Here is a 21272-nt window from a genome sequence, read left to right as displayed (position 1 = left end):
AAGGGGAGGCTCCCAGAGGAGCTGGGCTGCAAACCTGTCTGAGCCTCAGTTTCTTCATCTACAAAAAAGGAGCAGCAGAAACCTCTGCCCTGCTTTTCTTTTATTCTTTTTTTTTTTAGATGATGGACTATTTCAGCCATACAGAAAAGTATTAGGAACAAACACATTTCCCTATATTTGCCCCAGAATGTTCTCTTTTCTTTTCTTTTTCTTTTTAGAGAGAGAGCAAGTGCAAGTTGGGAGTAGAGGAGGAGGAGGAGGAGGAGGAGGAGGAGGAGGAGGAGGAGGAGGAGAGAGAGAGAATGAATCTTATGCAGGCTCCATCGAGCCTGACACGAGGCTCGATCCCATGACCCTGAGATCATGACACTGAGATCATGACCCGAGCCAAAACCAAGAGTCAGGTGCTTCACCGACTGAGCCCCCCAGAACTGTTATTTAAAGAAATAAAATATTATAGTTCAGTTGAAGCCCCTTGTGTACCTCAGTCACATTCTCCTGCACAGAGGTAGCCATTCTCCTGAATTGGGTATCTATGATGCACACGCATATTTTCAAATGCACTATGTATATGCTCATAAACAATATACAACATGCAGTACTGTTTTGCACACTCTTCCACTTCGTATAAATTCTCTGGAACTGCACATATCCTTCTGTGGTTTGCTTTCTTCAGTCCCTGTGAGGTTTGCAAGAAATATTCATGTGGATACAGGTGGCTCTGGTTTAGGCATTTTCATTTCATTGTCTGGATGTACAATAACTGCATTTATCTATTCTCCCACTGTTTCTCAACTTTACTGCTCTCATAAACAAGGCTGTCATGAACATTCAGAGTCTATATGCCACTGTTCACCTGCATGAGAGTTTCTCTAGGATATATACTTAGGAGAGCAATGGTTGAGGGCAAAAGCGGATGTGTAAATTTTTCAGCTTTTTGGGAGGGCAAGATTCTGGTATGTATCCAAAGTAGCTATTCACACACTATTTGATCCAGTACCTACACTGTCATAAAGCTTTACTAGGGAACTAGTTATACACGCACACACAGATAATATGAAACAAGAACGCTCATTGCCACAGTGTTGGCAACTGGGGGAAACTGGAAACCTTGTCTGTTTGTTCACCTCTGTATCCCCAGCCCTGGCCTCATGCCTGGCATGAAGTAGGGGTGCTTATTGTCGAGCGAAGGAATGAATTTTAAGAACTAAATCTCCGGGATCCCTGGGTGGCTCAGCAGTTTAGCGCCTGCCTTTGGCCCAAGGAGTAATCCTGGAGTCTTGGGATCGAATCCCACATCAGGCTCCCTACATGGAGCCTGCTTCTACCTCTGCCTGTGTCTCTGCCTCTGTGTGTGTGTGTCTCTCATGAATAAATAATAAAATAAAATCTTAAAAAAAAGAACTAAATCTCAATACCCATCAATGGAGAGACCAATAACCTGTGGAACATCCCCCCACCCCCTGCCAGAGAATACCTTAGCTTCTGGAAGAAAGCAGCGTGAAGGAGGCCCTTCCCGGGGGTGGGGGGTGACTTGTAACTGTGTATTAAACGGAGATACTCTCCCTACTGCCATGTGGGGTCCTGGCCAGAGCCCTGTGCCGGCAGGGAAGGTGCCTTTCCCAGCAATAAATTCCAATAAAAATGGGGAAAATGTCCAGGGAATAGAATAGAACTCCAGTGTGGCACCACCAGAGACAGACAGAATTTGTAAGTATAACGTTTGCAAATTGATGAGATGGCTTGCCTTGTCTCAAAGCTAAATGAACAGCAGAAAGAAAAGGCTTTTTTCCCTTTGGTACTGACCATCAATAAGAGGAAATATTTGAGGTGACTGGTGGGATTTCACTTGAGAAATTCAAATGCATCTCTAGAAATGCAAGCACAGGGGTGCCTGGGTGGCTCAGTCAGTTGAGCATCTGCTATGCTATGGGCTCAGGTCATGATCCCAGGGTTCTGGGATCAAGCTGCCTTGTGCTCCCTCAGTGGGGAGTCTGCCTCTTCCTCTCCTCTGCCCCTTCCCTCCCCCTGCTCGTGCTGTCTCTCCTGCTGCTCTCTCTCTCTCAAATAAATAAACAGAATCCTTAAGAAAATGTGAGCACACTCTCATTTACTGGCAGCTTTAGGGGATAAAGCCAGAAGGTTTAACTTTTTTAAAAAAAAAGTTAGCTTAATAATCACAATAGTTAATACCACTTGAACACCTTTATGTACCAGGCACTGCAGTGGGCGCTTTGTATTCTTTGTCTACACTAGTTTTCCCAACAACACAACAAGGTAGATATTAGGAGGTCCATTTTACGGTGAGGGCATGGAGAGGGCAAGAAACCTGTCCAAAGCTGCACAGTTAGGGACAATCAGCATTTGAACTTAGGTCTGTCTGGTGACAAAGCTTGTACTCTTCTCCATGTAACACACTGACCCTCTACATTTGGAGACAGAAGTATATCAACAACCCAGGGAATTTGCTAAATTTGGCCTTTAGCCTAATGTATTAGAAAGGACTCTCATAGTACCGTGTGTGCTTTTGGTCACAACTGAACAGAGTAGGGGGCCTGTGCCTGAGTCATTGGTAGCCATCTTCAGCTGGGTCTGAGAGTGCCCAGTAGTCTCTGGGTGCTGCACAATGAGGACCCAGGCTGACAGGGATGTTCCAGACTCCAGAGTGACCAACCAACCCAGTGAGAGTCCTTTCCTGGGGAACGCGGTGTGACATATTACATATGGAGGAGCACATGCAGTGGGATGGCCCAGAAGCCAAGACATGCCCAGGGAGGTAGCAATAAGTAGAAGCCATGGGAAGTGGGCGAGAGCAAGTCCACAGAGAGCATCGGGAGAGGCCACTACAGAGTGAAGATGAGTGGTAGAAGTGGCAGACACTGTGCTTATCTTGTCTAGCACTCCTGAGGCATCAGTTTCGAAGGGTAGTGGCTGCCAGAGATGGCTGCTTTCCCTTCACTTATACATGACTCCTTACACTCCTTACACTCATGCCCTGCCACCCAAGGACGCTTAAGCACATCCTTGTTCTCTCAACCTAAAAGAGGCCAACTGACCTACAGTTTCTGGGAACCCAGACCACATGAGAGCTGCGCATGACAAGGCCTGGGCTTGTGTTTCTCACCCTGGGTCTTAAGATACATATGCCGTTCTTTTGCTGTGTGTGTGTGAACGTGGGGACAGTGGGTGAAAATACATTTCGTTGGAGGTCCAGTCTCCAACAGAATGCCATCCAGGCTTCTCAGTTCTAGCTGGTGAGGCACATAAGGAGGTCCAGAAGAGGTTCTGTGTGAGGCTGGAAGGGGTGGCAAGAAACAAAATAACCTCTTTGATGGTCAAGGACCTGCGCTGTGTGGGTTTGTGGATCATGAGTCATTTCTGGGAGCCCCTAGATACCTAAATTCTTGGGACACAATGTTTGTGAGGTTACATCCACAATCGGGCCCTTAGGAGTCACAATCATACTCATGGGGAACAACTGGGCAATCTCTGCCTTTCCTGAGTACACTCCCGCATAACTACCTCAGGTGTCTCCTCTCTTCCCCAGTGCAGAGGAAAGGTTTTATAACGTGCCATGATAGGGAGAGAGGGTATGGAGCAGCAGGCACTCTCTCTCATACATGGCCAGTAGGATGGTCAACCGAGACAACTTCTTTGGAGGACAATTTGGCCTTACGTGTCAAAAGTCTAAACGCACATTCCTTTTTCCCTGACAATGTCACTTCTGGAAATTTACACTAGAGACGGAGCTCACAGGAAGATCCATGGGCAAAGATATACATTGCAGTACTACACGTAATAGTTACATGCTGGCAATAACCCCTTTCCACAGAAAATAGGTTCAATATATTGTGGCGTGGCCACACAACACCACATTCTGCAGCCATTAAGAAGAACCATGGAGCTACAATATGTACTTATATGGAATGTTCTCTCTTTCTCTGCCCCTTCCCTCCCTCTCCTCTCTCTCTCTCTCACACACACACACACACACACACACACACACACACACACTGGTATATGCATGGACAATTTCTGGAAGGACACACAGGAAACTGGTAACTGTGGATGCCTCTTGAGAGGGAGGCTGTTAAGGTGGGATGGGGAGTTGGGGATAGGTGGGAGAATTACTTTCTTCATGAACTACTCGTATATACTGTTTAATTTCCCTTGCTACATGCATATGTTACTTTAAAGACACGAAAGGAAATAGAAAAAGTAAAATGAATTGCAGACGTCGTCATCAATAGAGGATTGGTTAAACAAATTGTGAGGTATTCTTATTAAGGAATGCTATATGGCCTCTCAAAAGAAAAAATACCCTGTTATAGAAAGATGTCCATAGACATATTAAATTTAGAAAACATCAAAGCTCTGTACAAAAGGTACAATAGAATCCCATTTATATAAAAAGATATGGGGGCACCTGGGTGGTTCAGTCAGTTAGGTGTCTGCCTTCGGCTCAGGTCACGATCCCAGAGTCTTGGGATCAAGCCCTGCATTGGGCTCCCTGCTCATTGGAGAGCCTACTTCTCCCTTTGCCCCTCCCCTGCTCATGCTTTCTCTCTCTCTCAAATAAAAAAATAAACAATAAAATTTAAAAAATAATAAAAGAATACATATACACACAGACACATAGACACACATAAGTAGGCATATTAATAGGAAAAGATCTGGAATGAGTCACCACATACTGATAACAGGTGTAGTCCTTGAAAGAGGCTGCAATTGGCCAGTGAAGGAGAGGGCTGAGTTAAAGTGGACTTTCATTTTTCATTCTAAAGACATGTTGGTCTACTTTTCTTTCTTTCTTTCTTTCTTTCTTTCTTTCTTTCTTTCTTTCTTTCTTTCTTCTTCTTCTTCTTCTTTTTTTTTGGAATGATGAGTCTGTACCTTATTTTGCAAGAAAAACACATAAATGGTACATAGGTAATAAGGAGGACAAGAAGCCTGATCTTAGAGGAATCTGCATTCTAAAGCATAGTTTCCTCACATGCTCCTCCCTTCAAGAACCACCCACTGACTTCTCTCAGCTGGCACTGGCGGCCTCTACTGTCTCCCACACCTTGCGTTTCTCCCATTGCCCCTTCACATTTGCCTCCTGTGCAGTCCAGCTAGCCTCCTCACCAGCTACCTTGTCTTCAAGATAGGCTACCCCTCCCCACTCTCAGCCTTTACTTAACCTCCACACAGGCTTCATGACCCATCTCAAGTGAGCTTTTAGGAATCTTTCGGCAATTGTCGAGCGAGTGCCACAGGGACTGATTTGGAGCTTGGGAAACTGCCTTGTGACATTCTTTATTCAGCCAGCTTGTGTTCTTAGCTAATTTTCATGGTATCATTTGACTAAAATATGGAAATCATTTTCTTGTTTACAAAGCACTTATGGAGCTGTCGCTTCACACAGGAGCCTCCTGTCCGTTTTATGAGGTAGGCCAGGTGGGAACTGTCATTCTTGGCATTTCATCCGTGAGGAAACTAAAGGGCTAGGGAGGCTTCTTATTTAAGGCAACAACCAGGGAAGGTGGCCAAGAGGGAGCTGGGTGTGCCTGCCTCCCCAGGAACACCTGTTTTTGTTGCTCCAGCCAGCATATACGTCCCTGGGAGGACTGGGAGGACATTTTCAATGTTTCCGTGCACACTAAAGGGACAAAAGGAAAGCCATCCATGTTCTGATGAAAAGCTTACCGAAGAAGATGGGACACCGAGTCAACCAAAGGGTACGTCCTGGGGACATGCCACCAAGTGCCTAGGTCTTAGTGCTGTGTGCTGGAGGAACACCAAAGCCATGGTACTTGTCCTCAAAGAACTCATAATCTTCAAGTAAGGCCAAGCATGTCAAACAATTAGGACACAATCAAGCAGGAAATAGATGTGATTTCAGGTAGTACTCAGATCAACTTTTTCCTTTATTTTTTTTAAAGATTTTAATTTATTTATTTACGAGAGACACACACAGAGAGAGAGGCAGAGACACAGGCAGAGGGAGAAGACATCAGGCCCTGAGCCAAAGGCAGACGCTCAACCACTGAGCCACGCAGGCATCCCCAACCTTTTCATTTAAATAGCACATCAAAATTGCAGCTCTGGGCAAGTAAAAACTTTATTTTTTATTTTATTTTTTTAATATTTCATTTATTGTTTATTTTTTAAAAGATTTATTTATTCATGAGAGATAGAGAGGCAGAGACATAGGCAGAGGGAGAATCAGCCTCCCCGCAGGGAGCCTGACGCAGGACTCGATCCCGGATGCCGGGATCACGCCCCAAACTGAAAGCAGACGTTCAACCGCTGAGCCACCCAGGTGTCCCAATATTTTTATTTATTTATTTATTATATATATATATATATATATATATATATATATATATATATATAGAGAGAGAGAGAGAGAGAGAGAGAGAGAGAGAGAGAGAGAGAGGCAGAGGGAGAAGCAGGCTCCATGCTGGGAGCCCACGTGGGACTCGATTCCGGGACTCCAGGATCGCGCCCTGGGCCAAAGGTAGGCGCCAAACCACTGAGCCACCCAGGGATCCCCTCATTTATTTATTTGACAGGGAGAGGAAGAGGGAGAGGGAGAGGGAGAGAATGTGCACAAGCAGGGGGAGCCTGAGAAGGAGAAGCAGGTTCCCCACTGAGTAGGGAGCCCGATGCAGGGCTCCATCCCAGGACTCTGGGATCATGACCTGAGCTGAAGGCAGACGCTTAACCGACTGAGCCTCCCAGGTGCCCCCCAGTAGAAACTTTTTAAAGAGAGTAGATTATTTTTTAAAAACTTTATTTATTTATTTATTTATTTATTTATTTATTTATTTATTATTTATTTATTTATTTATTTATGAGAGGGAGCAGGGGAAGGAACAGAGGGAGAGGGATAAACAGACTCCATGCTGAGCACAGAGCCCACTTTAGGGCTCAGTCCCAACCAAGACCCTGAGATCATGACCTGTGCCAAAATCAAGAGTCAGACGCTCAACTGACTGAGTCACCCAGGCACCTCAAGAGTAGATATTAAAAAAATAAACAGAAAAGGGCAGCCCGGGTGGCTCAGTGGTTTAGTGCCACCTTCAGCCCAGGGCGTGATCCTGGAGTCCCAGGATCCAGTCCCACATCGGGCTCCCTGCATGGAGCCTGCTTCTTCTGCCTGTGTCTCTGCCTCTCTCTGTCTCTCTGTCTCTCTCTGTATTATCTCTTATGAGTAAATAAATAAAATCTTAAAAAAAAGAAAAGAAAATAACACAGCAAACAAAATTTATGACAAGTTTAGGAAATCGCCATAGGCCTGTTAGGATAAGAGAGGGGCCAGGGACAAAAAGGTGGAATATATGCTCCAGCATAGGTCTGAGACACAGCAAGGTGTTGGGACAGACCAACCTGGCTGGGGATCAGTGCGATGAGACTTGAAAGCTCCTTTCCAAGTCTCTATCCAGGCTAGATTCCAGAGGCTTCAGTGAGCCAGTCTGCAAAATGTGGGCTAGATCAGGAGTCATTTCAATTCTGTGTGTGGGAGGAACACAATGAAAGTGGTGCTTTGAAAGATGGGTCTGGCGGTAATATGCAATTATAGACTAACTTGGGACTGACGAGTAACCCAGGACTCCACTCACTGGCTGCCACATAGAAGATGCCAGCAAGATGTTAATGCCACATGAGAGTCGGACTTCAAGTTAAAGTTCTTTCAAGGAGAGTTACATGGGACCGTGGTTTGTCATGCATTATTTGAGGTGTGAAAAAATTACCAAAAACTAGACATCAAGGCAAAAAAGATTGCTGAGCATTCTTTCAAGAACATGTAAGTGTGGGCAGCCTGGGTGACTCAGTAGTTTGGCGCCGCCTTCAGCCCAGGGCGTGATCCTGGAGACCCGGGATCGAGTTCCGCATCGGGCTGCCTGCGTGGAGCCTGCTTCTCCCTCTGTCTGTGTCTCTGCCTCTCTCTCTCTCTGTGTCTCTCATGAATAAATAAATAAAATCTTTAAAAAAAAGAACATATGAGTGTATCATCTATGAGGTTGCTTGACTATTCACTATTAAGGTCTAATCTCTAAAGTTAAAAAGTTACCTTGGAGAAGACTGCCAAGTTGTGAATGATTTTTGTCTGGTCAAAATGAAAGTTGTTTCTGTCCAGTAGGAAAGATAACACCAAAGGTTACAGTTTTATTATCCTATCGGTTTTGTATCCAACCTTTTAAAATCTTATTCCTATAATCTTCTAAAGTCTCTCATATCTTTTTTTATTTTTTAATTTTTTTTCTCATATCTTTTTTTAAACTATTTTTTGTATTGTGGTAAACTAGGTATAACATAAAATTCACCATTTTAATCATTGGAAGTGTACAGTTTGGTGGCATTAACTATAGTCACACTGTTGTACAACCATCACCCTATCCATTTCCAAAATTTGTCATCACCCCAAGCGGAAACAGTGAAGCACTGAATTTCCATTCCTCTCTCCTCCTAGCCCTTGGTAACTTCCAGTCTACTTTCTGTTCCTATGACTTTGCCTATTCTAGATATTTTGCCGAGGTGGGATCATGTATTTGTTCTTTTGTGTCTGGCTTCCTTCACTTAGAATATCTTCAAGGTTCACCCATATTGTCACATGGATTTGAACTTTACTCCTTTCTATGGCTGAACAATATTCTATCATTAGGATATACTATATTTTGTGCAATGTGTCCATAGATGTCCATTTAAAAAAAGAATGCCACTGTTATACTTTTTTGTCATTTATTTTTTTTAACATTTTATTTATTCATGAGAGACACACAGAGAGCAGAGCATAGGCAGAGGGAGAAGCAGACTCCTCACAGGGAGCCCGATGTGGGACTGGATCCTGAAACTCCAGGATTATGCCCTGTGCCAAAAGCAGATGCTCAACTGCTGAGCCACCCAGGAGTCCTGAATGTCACTGTTATAAATACGATCAGAATATATTTATTTCTAAAAGCATAGCAAGCAGGTTAAGAAAATAAATGTAAAAACCTACTTTCTTCTGACACCTCTATTCTGCTCCCTCACAGGGCTATGACAAGATGAAACGTATGTAATAAGCAACTTGCAAAGTGCAAAGGACTGCATGTGGCTTTGAGTGGGGCTGGGTGGTGTAGAGGAGAGGGCATGGGCTATGCAGCCAGACCATTCAAGGTGCCGGCTTGGCTTGGGGGATCTGTCCAGCAGTGCCATCTAAAGTGAACCCCCAGGGTGCCTGGGTGGCTCAGTGGTTGGGCATCTGCTTTTGGCTCAGGTCATGATCCCGGGGTCCTGAGATCAAGTCCCACATCGGGTTCCCTGCGGGGCCTGCTTCTCCCTCTGCCTACATCTCTGCCTCTCTCTCTGTGTCTCTCATGAATAAATAAATAAAATCTTTTTTAAAAAAGTGAGTCTCTGGATCTCAGTTGTCACACGCATAGAGTGAAGACCATAAATCACACCCTAGAGGGTTGTTAGAAAGGTCCTATGATAAGGCCTCCAAGAGAAGTAAGAACAAAGTGCTGTGGATGCAGGGTTGTTAGTAGACACTTGTAGCACTTACCACAATGTTCTCGAATAATCTCTTTACATACTTGTTATCCCAGGTATACTTGTATATATATATATATATATATATATATATATATATATATATATACTTGTATATCCCAAGTTCCCCTCAACTTGTTTGTCTCTGGCCCCTTGCCTTAAGCACAGTACCTAGAACATCATACTCAGCCATTTTTTCCTTTTTTTAAAAAAAGATTTCTTTATTTATTTGAGAGAGGGAGAGGGAGCACAAGCAGGAGGGGCAGAGGGAGAGGGAGAGAGAGAATCTGAAGCACACTGCACTGAGCATGAAGCCTGACACGGGGCTTGATCTTACTACCCTGAGACCACGACCTGAGCTGAAACATAGATTTGGATGCTTCCCAGACTGAGCCACCCTGGTGCCCCTCAGTCATTTATTTTTTTAACAAATGCTTAGTAGGCTCTTCCAGTCACCACCTCTTGACAGCCACACACTCTGCCCTCCAAATCACTATTCCTTGCCTCCCCAGCACTGAGGCCTCAGAGCACGGGCTCTGATCAGGCTCTTATGGGAGACACAGTAATGCCCCTCCAGGTCCCCCCAGGACCCAGTGCTGCTGGCCGAAAATCCTCTTTGGGCCTTGTCCAGCCACTTCCTCAGAGGAGTGCTGCCTCGCCCAAGGCCAAGTTCACTCCCTGGAGGCAGACTGCATCTAAAGACTGGCCGATGTGCCATGGTATCAATGCCTGATCCCCTCACCCTGAGTCAGAATGACTCTGAAGGGCTAACCCAGTTCCACAGCTTCTTCTGGGGTCAGCTGAGGCTGTCATTAGGACAGCATCACAGCCCACCTTTTCCCTTGAACCAATACTACCTCCTTTCTTTAGATCCTAGGTGGGTTTTTAAAAAAATATCTTATTTATTTGAGAGAGAGAGAGAGAGAGAGAGAGAGAATTGAGTGCAAGCAGGGGGAGCAGCAGAGGGAGAGGGAGAAGCTCCCTGCTGAGCAGGGAGCCCATGATCCCAGGGCCCTAGGATTGTAGCTTGAGCCGAAGGCAGACACTTAACTGATGGAGCCACCCAAAAGCCCCTAGAGCCTAGGTATTAATCCCAAAGGCACCCCAATACATGTGACCTGCAACAACCCCCCAGTAGCAGTCCCCAGATAGGCTTTGTGGCCTGTTTGTAGGCTCTGGTTTGGCATCTGGAAAACCTTAATTCCAAGTTGATCCCAGGAGCTGTGATAGCCTCCAGGGCCCAATCACTGCACACAGGCCTCACTCAGAGTTACATTTTATTCTCTTCCCCGCACCCCCAACCCCTAAGTTTTCCTCATAAAATACATTTGGAACCAACAGGGTAGAAGATAGGGGCCTATAAGCAAATAATTACAGTCATGGGAGAGACATCGGAACAGGGAAATAAGTGAATCTAGTGCTTTGCCAAAGGTCAGCTTCCTGGAGGAGGTACCATATACATTGAGTCTTGAAGAATGAGTTTGTGTTTGATGGGTAGACAAGGGATGTGGGAGAGACACTGTGGAGGGCATAGCTTGATCAAAGGCTGGCAGGCATGGAAGGGTATAGTATGGGGGACAGAGGAGACTAAGGGCCAAGGAAATCCAGGACGCTAGTAAGAGCAGACTGTGCAGAGCCTTAGAGACCACACTGATGAACTCGGTGCTGATTGAATGCCACATTCCAGTGGTGCTCAAGTTTCAGCCATGTAGGTACCCCTTGGGTGAGCTTTGCCCTATCTGGGCCCCACCAGTTCTTTTAAAAATATTTTATTTTTATTTTATTCATGAGAGACACACAGAGAGAGGCAGGGACATAGGCAGAGGGAGAAGCAGGCCTCCCGCGGGGAGCCCAATGCAGGACTTGATCCTAGGACCCTGGGATCATGACCTGACCCAAAAGCAGACGCTCCACCACTGAGCCATCCAGGCATCCCACCATTGGTTCTATCAACAGCCGACTGTACCTTTTTCTCAGCGGGAACGTTTTTTTTTGCCTAAATAAATTTCTATGAAAGGAAATTGTCTTTGGCACCCCACAAAACCAAAACAGAAGGAGTTTTGCTTGCCCTAAAGAGAAAGTCACTGTAAAAATGAATACAGTGGAAAGTGGGCAGAGTAATTAAATCCTATGCAGATCTCAATGCCTGTCAATGGCTTCAAGCCTGAGGCCTGCTCTTGCTTTGTTCCAAAAGAAGATTAGCAAGCATTATAGAGGTGGAAGAAGAGCTCCACACTGCGACCTCTTTAATGTAATCAGATTGCTAGAAAGAGAAGGGCACGAGAATCATTTTCTCACCATGTAATTCAATGTTCTTTAGAGCTGCATGGTGTACCATTAAGATCACCTTGGAGTTCTCCTCCCTATGACTACACTGACTACGAAAGCAGTCGGTAAATAGTAAAGTGCCCTACAAATGAGGTTGTTATTACCACTCTATTGCTTCATCCATTGGCTCTGGAGCTGTCCCTTTGCCGGCTCAGTGAGGGTTTCCCTACCAGCGTCTGCAGTGACTCTCATTCCCCACACCTGGGTGTCTAGGTAACAGTGAGAAAAGAACTGTCTGGCTCATTTTTTTTCACGTGACTGGTCCCAGTAGCTGCCGTCTGCAAGGCAGAAGAGAACAGAATGTGGAAGCAGAGGTGGGAAGCAGTCAGCCCAGCAGGATGGAGAACACCTCATCTCCTGGGCTAGGCTCCACAGCTAAGGGCAGAGCTTGAGATAGGCCTGGGGCCTGGGTGGTGGGCAGTACAGAAAGAGCCTGCAAGGGGCTCAAGTGCTCAAGGACACTTGAGGAAGTCAGGGAGGTTAGCACATGTAGACTGCTCCAGGAGGCAGTGCCAACTCAAGTCAGGGATGTCCTGGGACTGAGCAAAGCACCTGGGCTTTGGAGTTTGACAGGGCTGGACTCGATCTCAGTTCTGTAGCTTTCAAGCTGTGTGTGTGGCTTTGGGTAAGTCACCAGACAGCTCTGAGCCCCAGTCTCCTCAGTGGAATACGATGTAGGTAATGATAGTACCTAACCTCCTTGCTGTGAGGGTCACACTGAGGCAAGACATGCAGAACTTTGCATACAGGGCCTGGCACATTACTCAGCATTACTGCCTCTCCCTGTCCTACAGTCACCACTAGACTCCCAACAATATGTTTTCTTTTCTCCTGGCTCTCTCCCCTAGCCCAGCCCACATCTCCTGGCCCTGTCCTGTGTCCTATTCTCATGATCACCTGCTGTTCCCCTTCTCCAGCTATGGGGTTCATAAGGAGTCTTTCAAGTATTTGCAGATAAGAAAGATGAAGGAGCACATGCCAGGAGATAGGACGGGGACCTCCTTCCCCTGGACAGAGAGAGAGGAAGGTGGGTGTTCTGAGGCAGCTGGCCAACCGAGCAGCTCGCATCATCCTGCTGAAGGCAGAGGCTGCCTCTAGCTTGCAGAGAACAAAGAAAAGCTCTGGTCTCCTGTGGCATTAGAAGGCAGTGCCTGAAGCAAGTCCCTACATTAAAAGCTACAAGGCAGAAGGTTAAATATAGCTCTTTCCAGTTGTCTAGGACATAGATTTATGAAATGTCAGAGCTGTGTTAGTGAGAAACGATGCTATCTCTGCTCTGTTTTTAAAGAGTAGCAAGGAAGTGAAAGAGAAGAGAAATACATCTTGGACTTTTACCAGTAGGCAGTGGGTGGCCATGAGAGGACCTGGAGCCACCAGGTCCATTTTATCAAGTTGTGCTCTGGCTGCAGAGTGGACAATGATTGGAGGGGGCAAGAGTGGAAGCAGGGAGCCCAAAGGGAGAGAGAGAGACAGGGTACCAGGGAGGGAGTTATCAGTGGAGGGTGGAGGTGGGAGGAGGGAATGCAGTGCAGGGTGGGGCCAAGCCTGCATCCCTGGGTGAGGGCAGGGCCTCTTTCCCCCTCCTCCTCCTTAGAGGAGGAAAGCCAGCTCTCCCTCACCCTTGTCTTCCCAAGGGCCTGCCTGGTGACTGTGAGAAAGGCAACCTGTCCAAAGACTCCCCCAGACTCCTCACTCCTTTTCAAGACTGCCCCTGAGGAGGCTGCTAGAAAGTCCCTCCTTATCCACAGGCTCCAGCTCCACCGCCTGAGCCCCCTCTGACCCATCTACTCCCATCCCGCTGTGACAGCTCTTCAAAGGTCTGAAGACTAAAGACCACTTTCCTGTGATTTCTTCTCTATGCCAAACAGCATGTGTTCCTCACCGTATTTTGCTCTTGGTCCCATCACTATACTTGTCAAGCTCCTTTAGCTCATAGACTCCTCTTGAGCACATTCTTGCCACAAAAGACCACCTAGAACCCCGGAGACACAGCATGATCTCACATACTGCCCTGCCAGCTACCTCGGCAGCCGGGACTGGAGTCTCCAGTTCATTTGCAAGGGCAGGCGACTGGACTGCAGCATCACCTCCCCTGTCCAGGCTCATCCTCTCCGCCCAAGCCAGAGAGGGGAGCTGGTGTGCCTCAGGACTCTGAATGTTATTCCACCCTAATGCCAGGAGATTTGGCTGGAACTGGGGTGAGAAAGCTCTGGGTCCCTCACTAGTAACCTGTGTGAAAGGAGGACCAGTGTTAAGATAGGCATCTCTTTCCTGCCCCTCCCTGCCCCTATTCTTTGGTATTGAAAAAAAAATAGCATTTCAGCAAGAGTCCAGGAAGGGGTAAAACCCCAAGATTGACCTATGGCATTTTCCCCTTCTAAATGAGCAGAAAGTACGTGAAGTCAATTTATAGAAAATAAGCTATATGGTATTTCTTACACCTTACACACACACACACACACACACACACACACACACACACACACACTAACAGCTCCTTGGTCGCTTTTATATCCCTTTAGAATCCCAGATTATCAGGGTTCGGATGTGATCACATCCACCCTCTCTTCCTCCAGAGCCACCCAAATCTGAATTCCTTTTATAGCACCTCAGCCAAGTGGTCGTGCTGCCCCTCCTTGCATACCTCCAGTACTAAGTGAACCCACAGACGGCTGGGGCTGCTGAGCATGAGACCCTTCTCCCCCAGTGACTCACCTCCCCGGCTCCAGAAGAGGGTGACAAACTCGGCTCTCTCCATCCTAGAGGTGTAGATGACCAAGGTGCCACATCCAGTAAATCCTCATGTGAGGAAGTGTGTTGTGGGCCTGCACTGTAGGCAGGGGGCCGAGGGGTCCCACACTGCTCCAAGCCCCGTCCCCAGGCTCCTCCGTAGGTACCCAGGGACTCCTCCAGAACTCTGTTTCCCTGCACCCCAGCTAAGTCAGTTTGACCCCATTGGTCATATGCTCTGGTGCCTGTGCAGGGGTCCCTGGGCTGCACCGCCCAGGGAAAGCAACGCTGGATTCAACAAGTGAGGTTCTTCTCTCTACTTTCCTACTTCCTTCTGCCCCCACCACCCACCCCCAGCCACACTGCTTCAGTGGGTCCTGTCCCAGCAGACCAGCGAGGGGTGCTGTCTTTCTCTAGGTAAGGTTCTCAGCCAAAGGCCCGAGTCAGAGCCCCACAGAGGGCTGACCTCCAGTTCAGCCCAGCCGCTGTCCTGCAGTGAGGGGAAGTGAGCAGGAACTGGCTGTCTGAGTCAGCGCCCCTGGTCTATTGTCACTGTGTGGGCCCCTTCCTTCCCAGAGGAGAGACGTGCACAGAGATAGGCCTTGTTTTTTGCAAGTCTCTCTTGCACACACACACACTTTCTCTCCTGGCCCAGACAGAGCCCGTGCACCACAGCTGAATGCAGTTCAATACAGTTTCCCCACCTCTTGGTGAGTGCCTACTGTGGCAGAGGATCACGCCTACAGCACGTAGAGGTCACCTCCCAGCATCCTCAGTACAGGGGCAGGTACTAATGATGGTAGTCCCAGTAACAGGGAGAGAGCTGAGGCTCAGAGAGGGAAAGAGGCTTTTCCAATGTCCAACAGCCAGAGATTAGTGAGATCCAGCATCGAGTCCTGCTCTCCATGGCATCAGGTGGAGAACCCTGCTGGCCTTCTTCACCACTTCTCCCACCTCCATCTTGCCAGCACACTGCAGATTCTAGCAATAGCAGATTCTATTTCCCAGGGCACAAAGCATGAGGGAATCATTGGCTCGAAAACACTTAAAGCATATCTTGTTCAGGGGCACCTGGGGGGCTCAGTCAGTTGAAGGTCCAACTCTTGATTTTGGTTTGGGTCATGATCTCAGGGGTTTTGGAGCCTGCTTGGGGTTCTCTCTCTTCTTCTCTCTTTCCCCTCTCCTGCTGCTCTCTTTCTGTCTTTCTCATTCTCAAAAAATAAAAAAATAAAAAATAAAACCTATCCTGTTCAAAATTGTCTCTGTGTGTTTAGAAGAATAAGGACCCAGGAAACAGGTCACCTGTGCCAGAAGCTCATTACAAAGGGACTCCATGACCCTACTGGCAAAATGAACACAGGTAGATAAACCACACCTCGTCTTGGTCACTAATTATCTTCTAATCAGAAGGGAGGCATCCTGGGTTCTTGCTCCCAGGGTGAAAAGAGATGTCACTGGAACTTTGTTCTCTTTTCATTTTTAAAGAAGATTTTATTTACTCATTTGACAGAGAGAGAGAGAGAGAGAGAGAGAGAGAACAAGCAGAGGAACAGCAGAGGGAGCGGGAGAGGAAGAAGCAGGATCCCCACCGAGCAGGGAGCCTGATATGGGGCTTGATCCCAGGACTCTGAGATCATGACCTGAGCCAAAGGCAAAGGCTTCACAGACTGAGCCACCCAGGCACCCTTCTCTTTCTCATTTTTGCCAGAGATGCAGAGAGGGAAGTAGCTTGAAGGAAGGAGTCAGGGCTTCTCTTAGGGGAACCACTTTGTTGCCTCAAGGGTGCTGAGCGCCTCTCCAGTGATGATAAGACTCTCAACTCCTCAAGGGCAGGGGCAGGGCTGGGTCTCCTGAGGCCCCATCTTCAGAACCTATTTGCATGGCTTGTTACAAAAAGCCATCTAAAAAGATGAGTGAGGGAAGCCCGGGTGGCTTAGCGGTTTAGCGCTGCCTTTAGCCGGGGATGTGATCCTGGAGACCTGGGATCGAGTCCCGCGTTGGGCTCCCTGCATGTAGCCTGCTTCTCCCTCTGCCTGTGTCTCTGCCTCTCTCTCTCTCTCTCTCTCTCTGTCTCATGAATAAATAAATAAATCTTAAAAAAAAAAGATGAGTGAAACTCCCAGACGAGGAGAACGCATTGTGTTCCCAGAGTTGGGAGAGGGTGAGTTTCTAGAAGCAAGGACCGCTGATGTTGTCATCTGCATTCAAGGATTTAAGTAGGCTGAGGCCCAAGCAGTGAATGTTCTGCTGTGTCAACACTGAAAGGGTAACCTTGGCAAGGCTGGCTTCCTGAAGGCCAACCCACAGCAGGTTAAGGAGGGAAGTGGGAGGGAAGTGGAGACACCTCTCCGGAAGTCTGGTTGTAGTTAGAGGAAAGAGATAGGGCCATAACTGGAGGGTGAGGCAGAGCTGGGAGGTAGCTGTTTGTCAGGATGGGAGAGATGCTGTGTGTGTGTATGTGTGTGTGTGAGAGAGAGTGTGTGTGTTTAAGATTTTACTTATTTATTCGTGAGAGACACACAGAGAGAGGCAGAGGGAAAAGCAGGCTCCCTGCAGGGAGCTCAACACAGGACTCGATCCCAGGACCCTAGGATCATGACCTGAGCTGAAGGCAGACGCTTAACCACTGAGCCACCCAGGTACCCTGATGCTGTGTGTTTTTTTTTTTTTTTTTTTTTTTTTTTTTTTTTTTTTTTGATGCTGTGTGTTTTTAAGTTGAGGAGCTTCTCCCAAACTACTGTTCACCCTGCCCTCTGCATTCTCCACAGGCTGGACTTCATCTCAGACCAACTGAATCTGGATTTCTCAGGTGGGAAACCCAGACATTGACAGTATTTGCAATCTCTCCGGGTTGAGAATCATCTGCTAATTCTTAGTTGAGACTGAAGTCCAGTCTTAACCCAGAGAGTGGGTGGAGGGCCAAGGGGGCCCGACTGTCTTAGCTTCCTCTTGTTGGCAGATTAGCATTGCAGCTAAGAAGACAGACTTGGAAGCCCTACTGCCTGGGCTCAAATCTCAGTCTCCTCCTGCGTGCCCTGGGCAAGTTACTTAATCCCCCCAGGGCCTCAATTTCTGATCAATATATTTGTTATAGAATTTGCAGTTTCTAATTCAAATAGCTCCTTTAGGAGATAATAGAACTACTTATCTACTATATAGTATACTATAAGGTTGTTGTGTGGATCGAATGAGTTAATATCTGCAAAGTGCTTAGAATGTGGGGGCACCTGGGTGGCTCAGTGGTTGAGTGTCTGTCTTTGACTCAGGTCATGATCCCGGGGTCCTGGGATTGAGTCCCACATCGGGCTTCCCACCGGAAGCCTGCTTTTCCTTCTGTGAATGTCTCTGCCTCTCTCTCTCTGTGTGTCTCTAATAAATAAATAAAATCTTTTTAAAAAAGTGCTTAGAATGCTGCTTGGTTTGGAAGAGGCTAAGCTGTGGCTGGCCTGTATCTTCTAGTATTCCTCCTGAACCTGCTGGACCTCCACCTAAGGCTCAGGAGGGCTTCCCTTCAGAAACATCGTTGATCTTATTCTCAGCTTGGTCTCTGATTGGCTGTCATCCCTGGGCTCGCCTCACACAGGCCTGAATGTGTCATCAACCTCAGCAGTCACTTCTCTTCTGGCCCCCTCTGGGCTGGAGCTGGCTGCTTTTGCTGCAGTAGGAGCCACCATCATGCATGGCTAGGGCCATGTCTGGGATGGCAAGAGTCTATAGCTTAGAGTCTTGCCTGGTATTTGTCTTTTGTTTCCCTGACTCAGGTTTTTGAGCTCTTTTTGGTGGAGTCAGGGCAAACTGTTGTACTGGGTGGTAAGGGGTGGGGAATGGTTGGTGTGTGTCAGTTTCCATAACACAGATCTCATGTTTGAGGGGTTGGAGGCCTGGCAATGGTAGGAATGGAGGCTATCTTCATCCTAAGAGCCAGCGCTGTGACCTTGGGCTCTGTGACCACCAAATTAGATCTCAACTTTTCCAGTTTTGCTCTTTACTCTGAGAAGACAGCTCCCATCCCCCAAGCCAGGCTCTGTAGCACCCAGACAATAGGAGGGAGCTGGTAACAGAACCAAAGGCTGGGGCAGATGTCCAGGAAGATAGTCATGGTGTGGGGTGGAGATACCCAAGTGTATGGAAAGGGAGAAGGTGGAAGCATCAGTGTTTGTCAATAAAAGCCAAGGCAGAAGTGTAAGGAGCTAAGTCACAGAAGCCAGAAATCCCAGAAATCCAGTCCCTGAAGCAGGAGCAAGGCCCCAGGCTGCTGGGTGGGTCAGAATATTTCAAAGGAGCAGTGTGCTAGAGATGGTATGTGCCTTTTATCCATTATGTGGCACAGGAGAGGGCCATATCTTCTCTGAGGCAAGCCTAAGACCGCAGCACCTGCCTGACCCCCAAGTCTACAAAGTTCACAAGAGGAATTCATAGAGGTGGCTCTGTGCCACCATCTCCAATGCCAGAAAGTAGACTCAAAGAACACACTCCACCCAGATGACAGGGAGCGATTGAGAGCCTTATCCTGCTCCCAGGATCCCTCCAACCCTCCATCTGTGCTCTCAGAGAATTTGACAGGAGATTGACTTTTTAAACAGGAAATCTGCTATTGAGAGAGATGAAGCTTTCATCAAAGACCATTTACCCCCACAGGTATGCAGATGGCATTTAAGAGGCTGCCTTAGCTCAGATTGTTTGGAAGTACTGCCGGGGGTGATGCGGCGCTGACCTGTCAGTGTACAGGACTCCCTACCAGGAACATCTCTCCTTGTTATCTCAAACATCACTTTTGCTTCTTCTCAATGTCAGAGTCTTGTCTGGTTTCTCTCAGCTTGATAATGGTCATATGGACATGGCCATGTGGCACAGGGCATCTCCACCATGGCAATGGGGCAATCCCAGAGGACATGGGGACCACTCCTGGGCAGTGGTGACAGCGGTGTGGTGGGGAGAGAGCAGCTGGACTGTGTGATCCACATTAATCACTGGTGACCTTGGGCATATCACCTTACCTCTTGGGTCTGTAAAATGAAAGTTGTGTGGGAGATGAGTGGTTTCTTTTTTTTTTTAAGATTTTATTTATTTATTCATGAAAGACACAAAGAGAGAGAGGCAGAGACAGGCAGAGGGAGAAGCAGGCTCCGTGCAGGGAGCCCGATGTGGGACTGGATCCTGGGACTCCAGGATCACGCCCTGGGCTGAAGGCAGGCGCTAAACCACTGAGCCACCCAGGCTGCCCAGATGAGTGGTTTCCAAATACATATCTCACCTTTATTAAGATACCTGGGTCCCACCATGCTAGGCAAAAAGTCTGTCTTTCCCACAGAGGATTTTTCAATGCTGACAGGCAAAAATAATAATATATACACACTGTGCTCCCCCAAGACTCCCTCCACACCCCTCTCCACACTCATTGAGAAACCCTTGATTTGGTGATCCCTAAAGATCCTTCTTACTCTCACAGTAGTTTGTAAAGATTTATTTATTTGAAAGAGAGAGAGAGAGAGAGAGAGAGAGAGAGCAGGGGGAGGGACAAAGGGAGAGAGAATCTTAAGCAGACTCCCTGCTGAGCATGGAACCCAACACTGGGCTCAAGCTCACAACCCATGAGATCATGACCTGAGCCAAAACCAAGAGTTGGATGCTTGACCAACTGAGCCACCTAGGCACCCCACTACTCTAACAGTTGCAAGCAGTAATAAAGACAGCAGACCCATGCTCTTTGCTCACTACATGCCAGAACCTCATTTCATTCTCACAACCATGCCGGGGCAGGCACTACTAATTCCATCAGACCAAGGAGGTAATGGGCATCCCGAGAGCTTAGGTTACTTGCCTGAAGGCGTACAGCTAGTACGCCAAGTCTGGCTGAGAGTCAGAGCAGCTGAAAAAGTCTTTGTCATGTTTTTTTTTAATTTTTATTTATTTATGATAGTCACAGAGAGAGAGAGAGAGAGAGAGAGGCAGAGACACAGGCAGAGGGAGAAGCAGGCTCCATGCACCTGGAGCCCGACGTGGGATTCGATCCAGGGTCTCCAGGATCGCGCCCTGGGCCAAAGGCAGGCGCTAAACCACTGCGCCACCCAGGGATCCCGTTTGTCATGTTCTTTATCAATTATTCTAATCTTCTCTCCATGAAGTTTAAGCATTTTAGAGGAAGGGGAATGCCCATGATATTTTACCAATTATTCCCCAACCCTAGCTAAAACCGGAAAGCTTGACTGGCTTAATCAAATTTCAGTGGCATCCAGTGCTCAGAGAAGACAAGACCTTGCAGCACAGGCCAACCTAACTCTGCTGTCAACTGATGCGGGACAGTGGCAAACAGTGCCTAATGCTTTTGTCTCAAAGTATTTGTATATATGCCAGGAGAAGGCTTTACACCAGGCAGCATTTCCCACCACACAAAGCCCTGTGAAACAACCTCCATCCAGTAAGGGGGGATGGCTATTATTAGTATCCTTACATTCCAGATGAAGAAAAGGAGGGTACCAGGGGTGAAATAAACTCTATCCCCCCTCCAAAACTCAAAAGTAAGGCTCAGAGCTTGGACTTACACCTGGGGCGGCCCACACTAAATCCACACATCTCCCCATTTCCTGTAGCTGCTTCTTTCCGTAAAAAGAGGCCTTTGCTCTTGGAGTGATGTCTTTCAAGTGTGTTTTCTGGCTCAGAGAAATGATATGATTTGGTTTCTTCAGCCTGACAGA

General features: G+C 47.4%; 1 protein-coding gene and 1 long non-coding RNA gene across 6 annotated transcripts in view; one reads left to right on the top strand and one right to left on the bottom strand.

The window, feature by feature from the left end:
- Positions 1-21272, bottom strand: part of NHSL2 (NHS like 2) — a 252935-nt gene that overhangs the window by 57642 nt on the left and 174021 nt on the right. Inside the window, exon 1 of one of the 4 annotated variants that reach the window (XM_038587700.1) lies at positions 14563-15164. The exons of the other annotated variants lie outside the window; for them this stretch is intronic. Within the exon in view, the coding sequence (XP_038443628.1) occupies positions 14563-14605 (43 nt within the window). The 5' untranslated portion in view covers positions 14606-15164. Of the gene's footprint in view, positions 1-14562; positions 15165-21272 lie in introns of those variants that run through there. 4 annotated transcript variants of the gene reach the window in all.
- Positions 17163-21272, top strand: part of LOC102155092 — a 31668-nt gene continuing 27558 nt past the window's right edge. For both annotated transcript variants that reach the window (XR_005386334.1, XR_005386333.1), the window contains exons 1-2: positions 17163-17216; positions 17346-17386. This is a non-coding gene — a long non-coding RNA (uncharacterized LOC102155092). The remainder of the gene's footprint in view (positions 17217-17345; positions 17387-21272) is intronic.

Source organism: Canis lupus, chromosome X, assembly GCF_011100685.1.
Source record: "Canis lupus familiaris isolate Mischka breed German Shepherd chromosome X, alternate assembly UU_Cfam_GSD_1.0, whole genome shotgun sequence".
NCBI classification, from domain to species: domain Eukaryota; kingdom Metazoa; phylum Chordata; class Mammalia; order Carnivora; family Canidae; genus Canis; species Canis lupus.
This window is presented reverse-complemented; position numbering and strand designations above follow the sequence as displayed.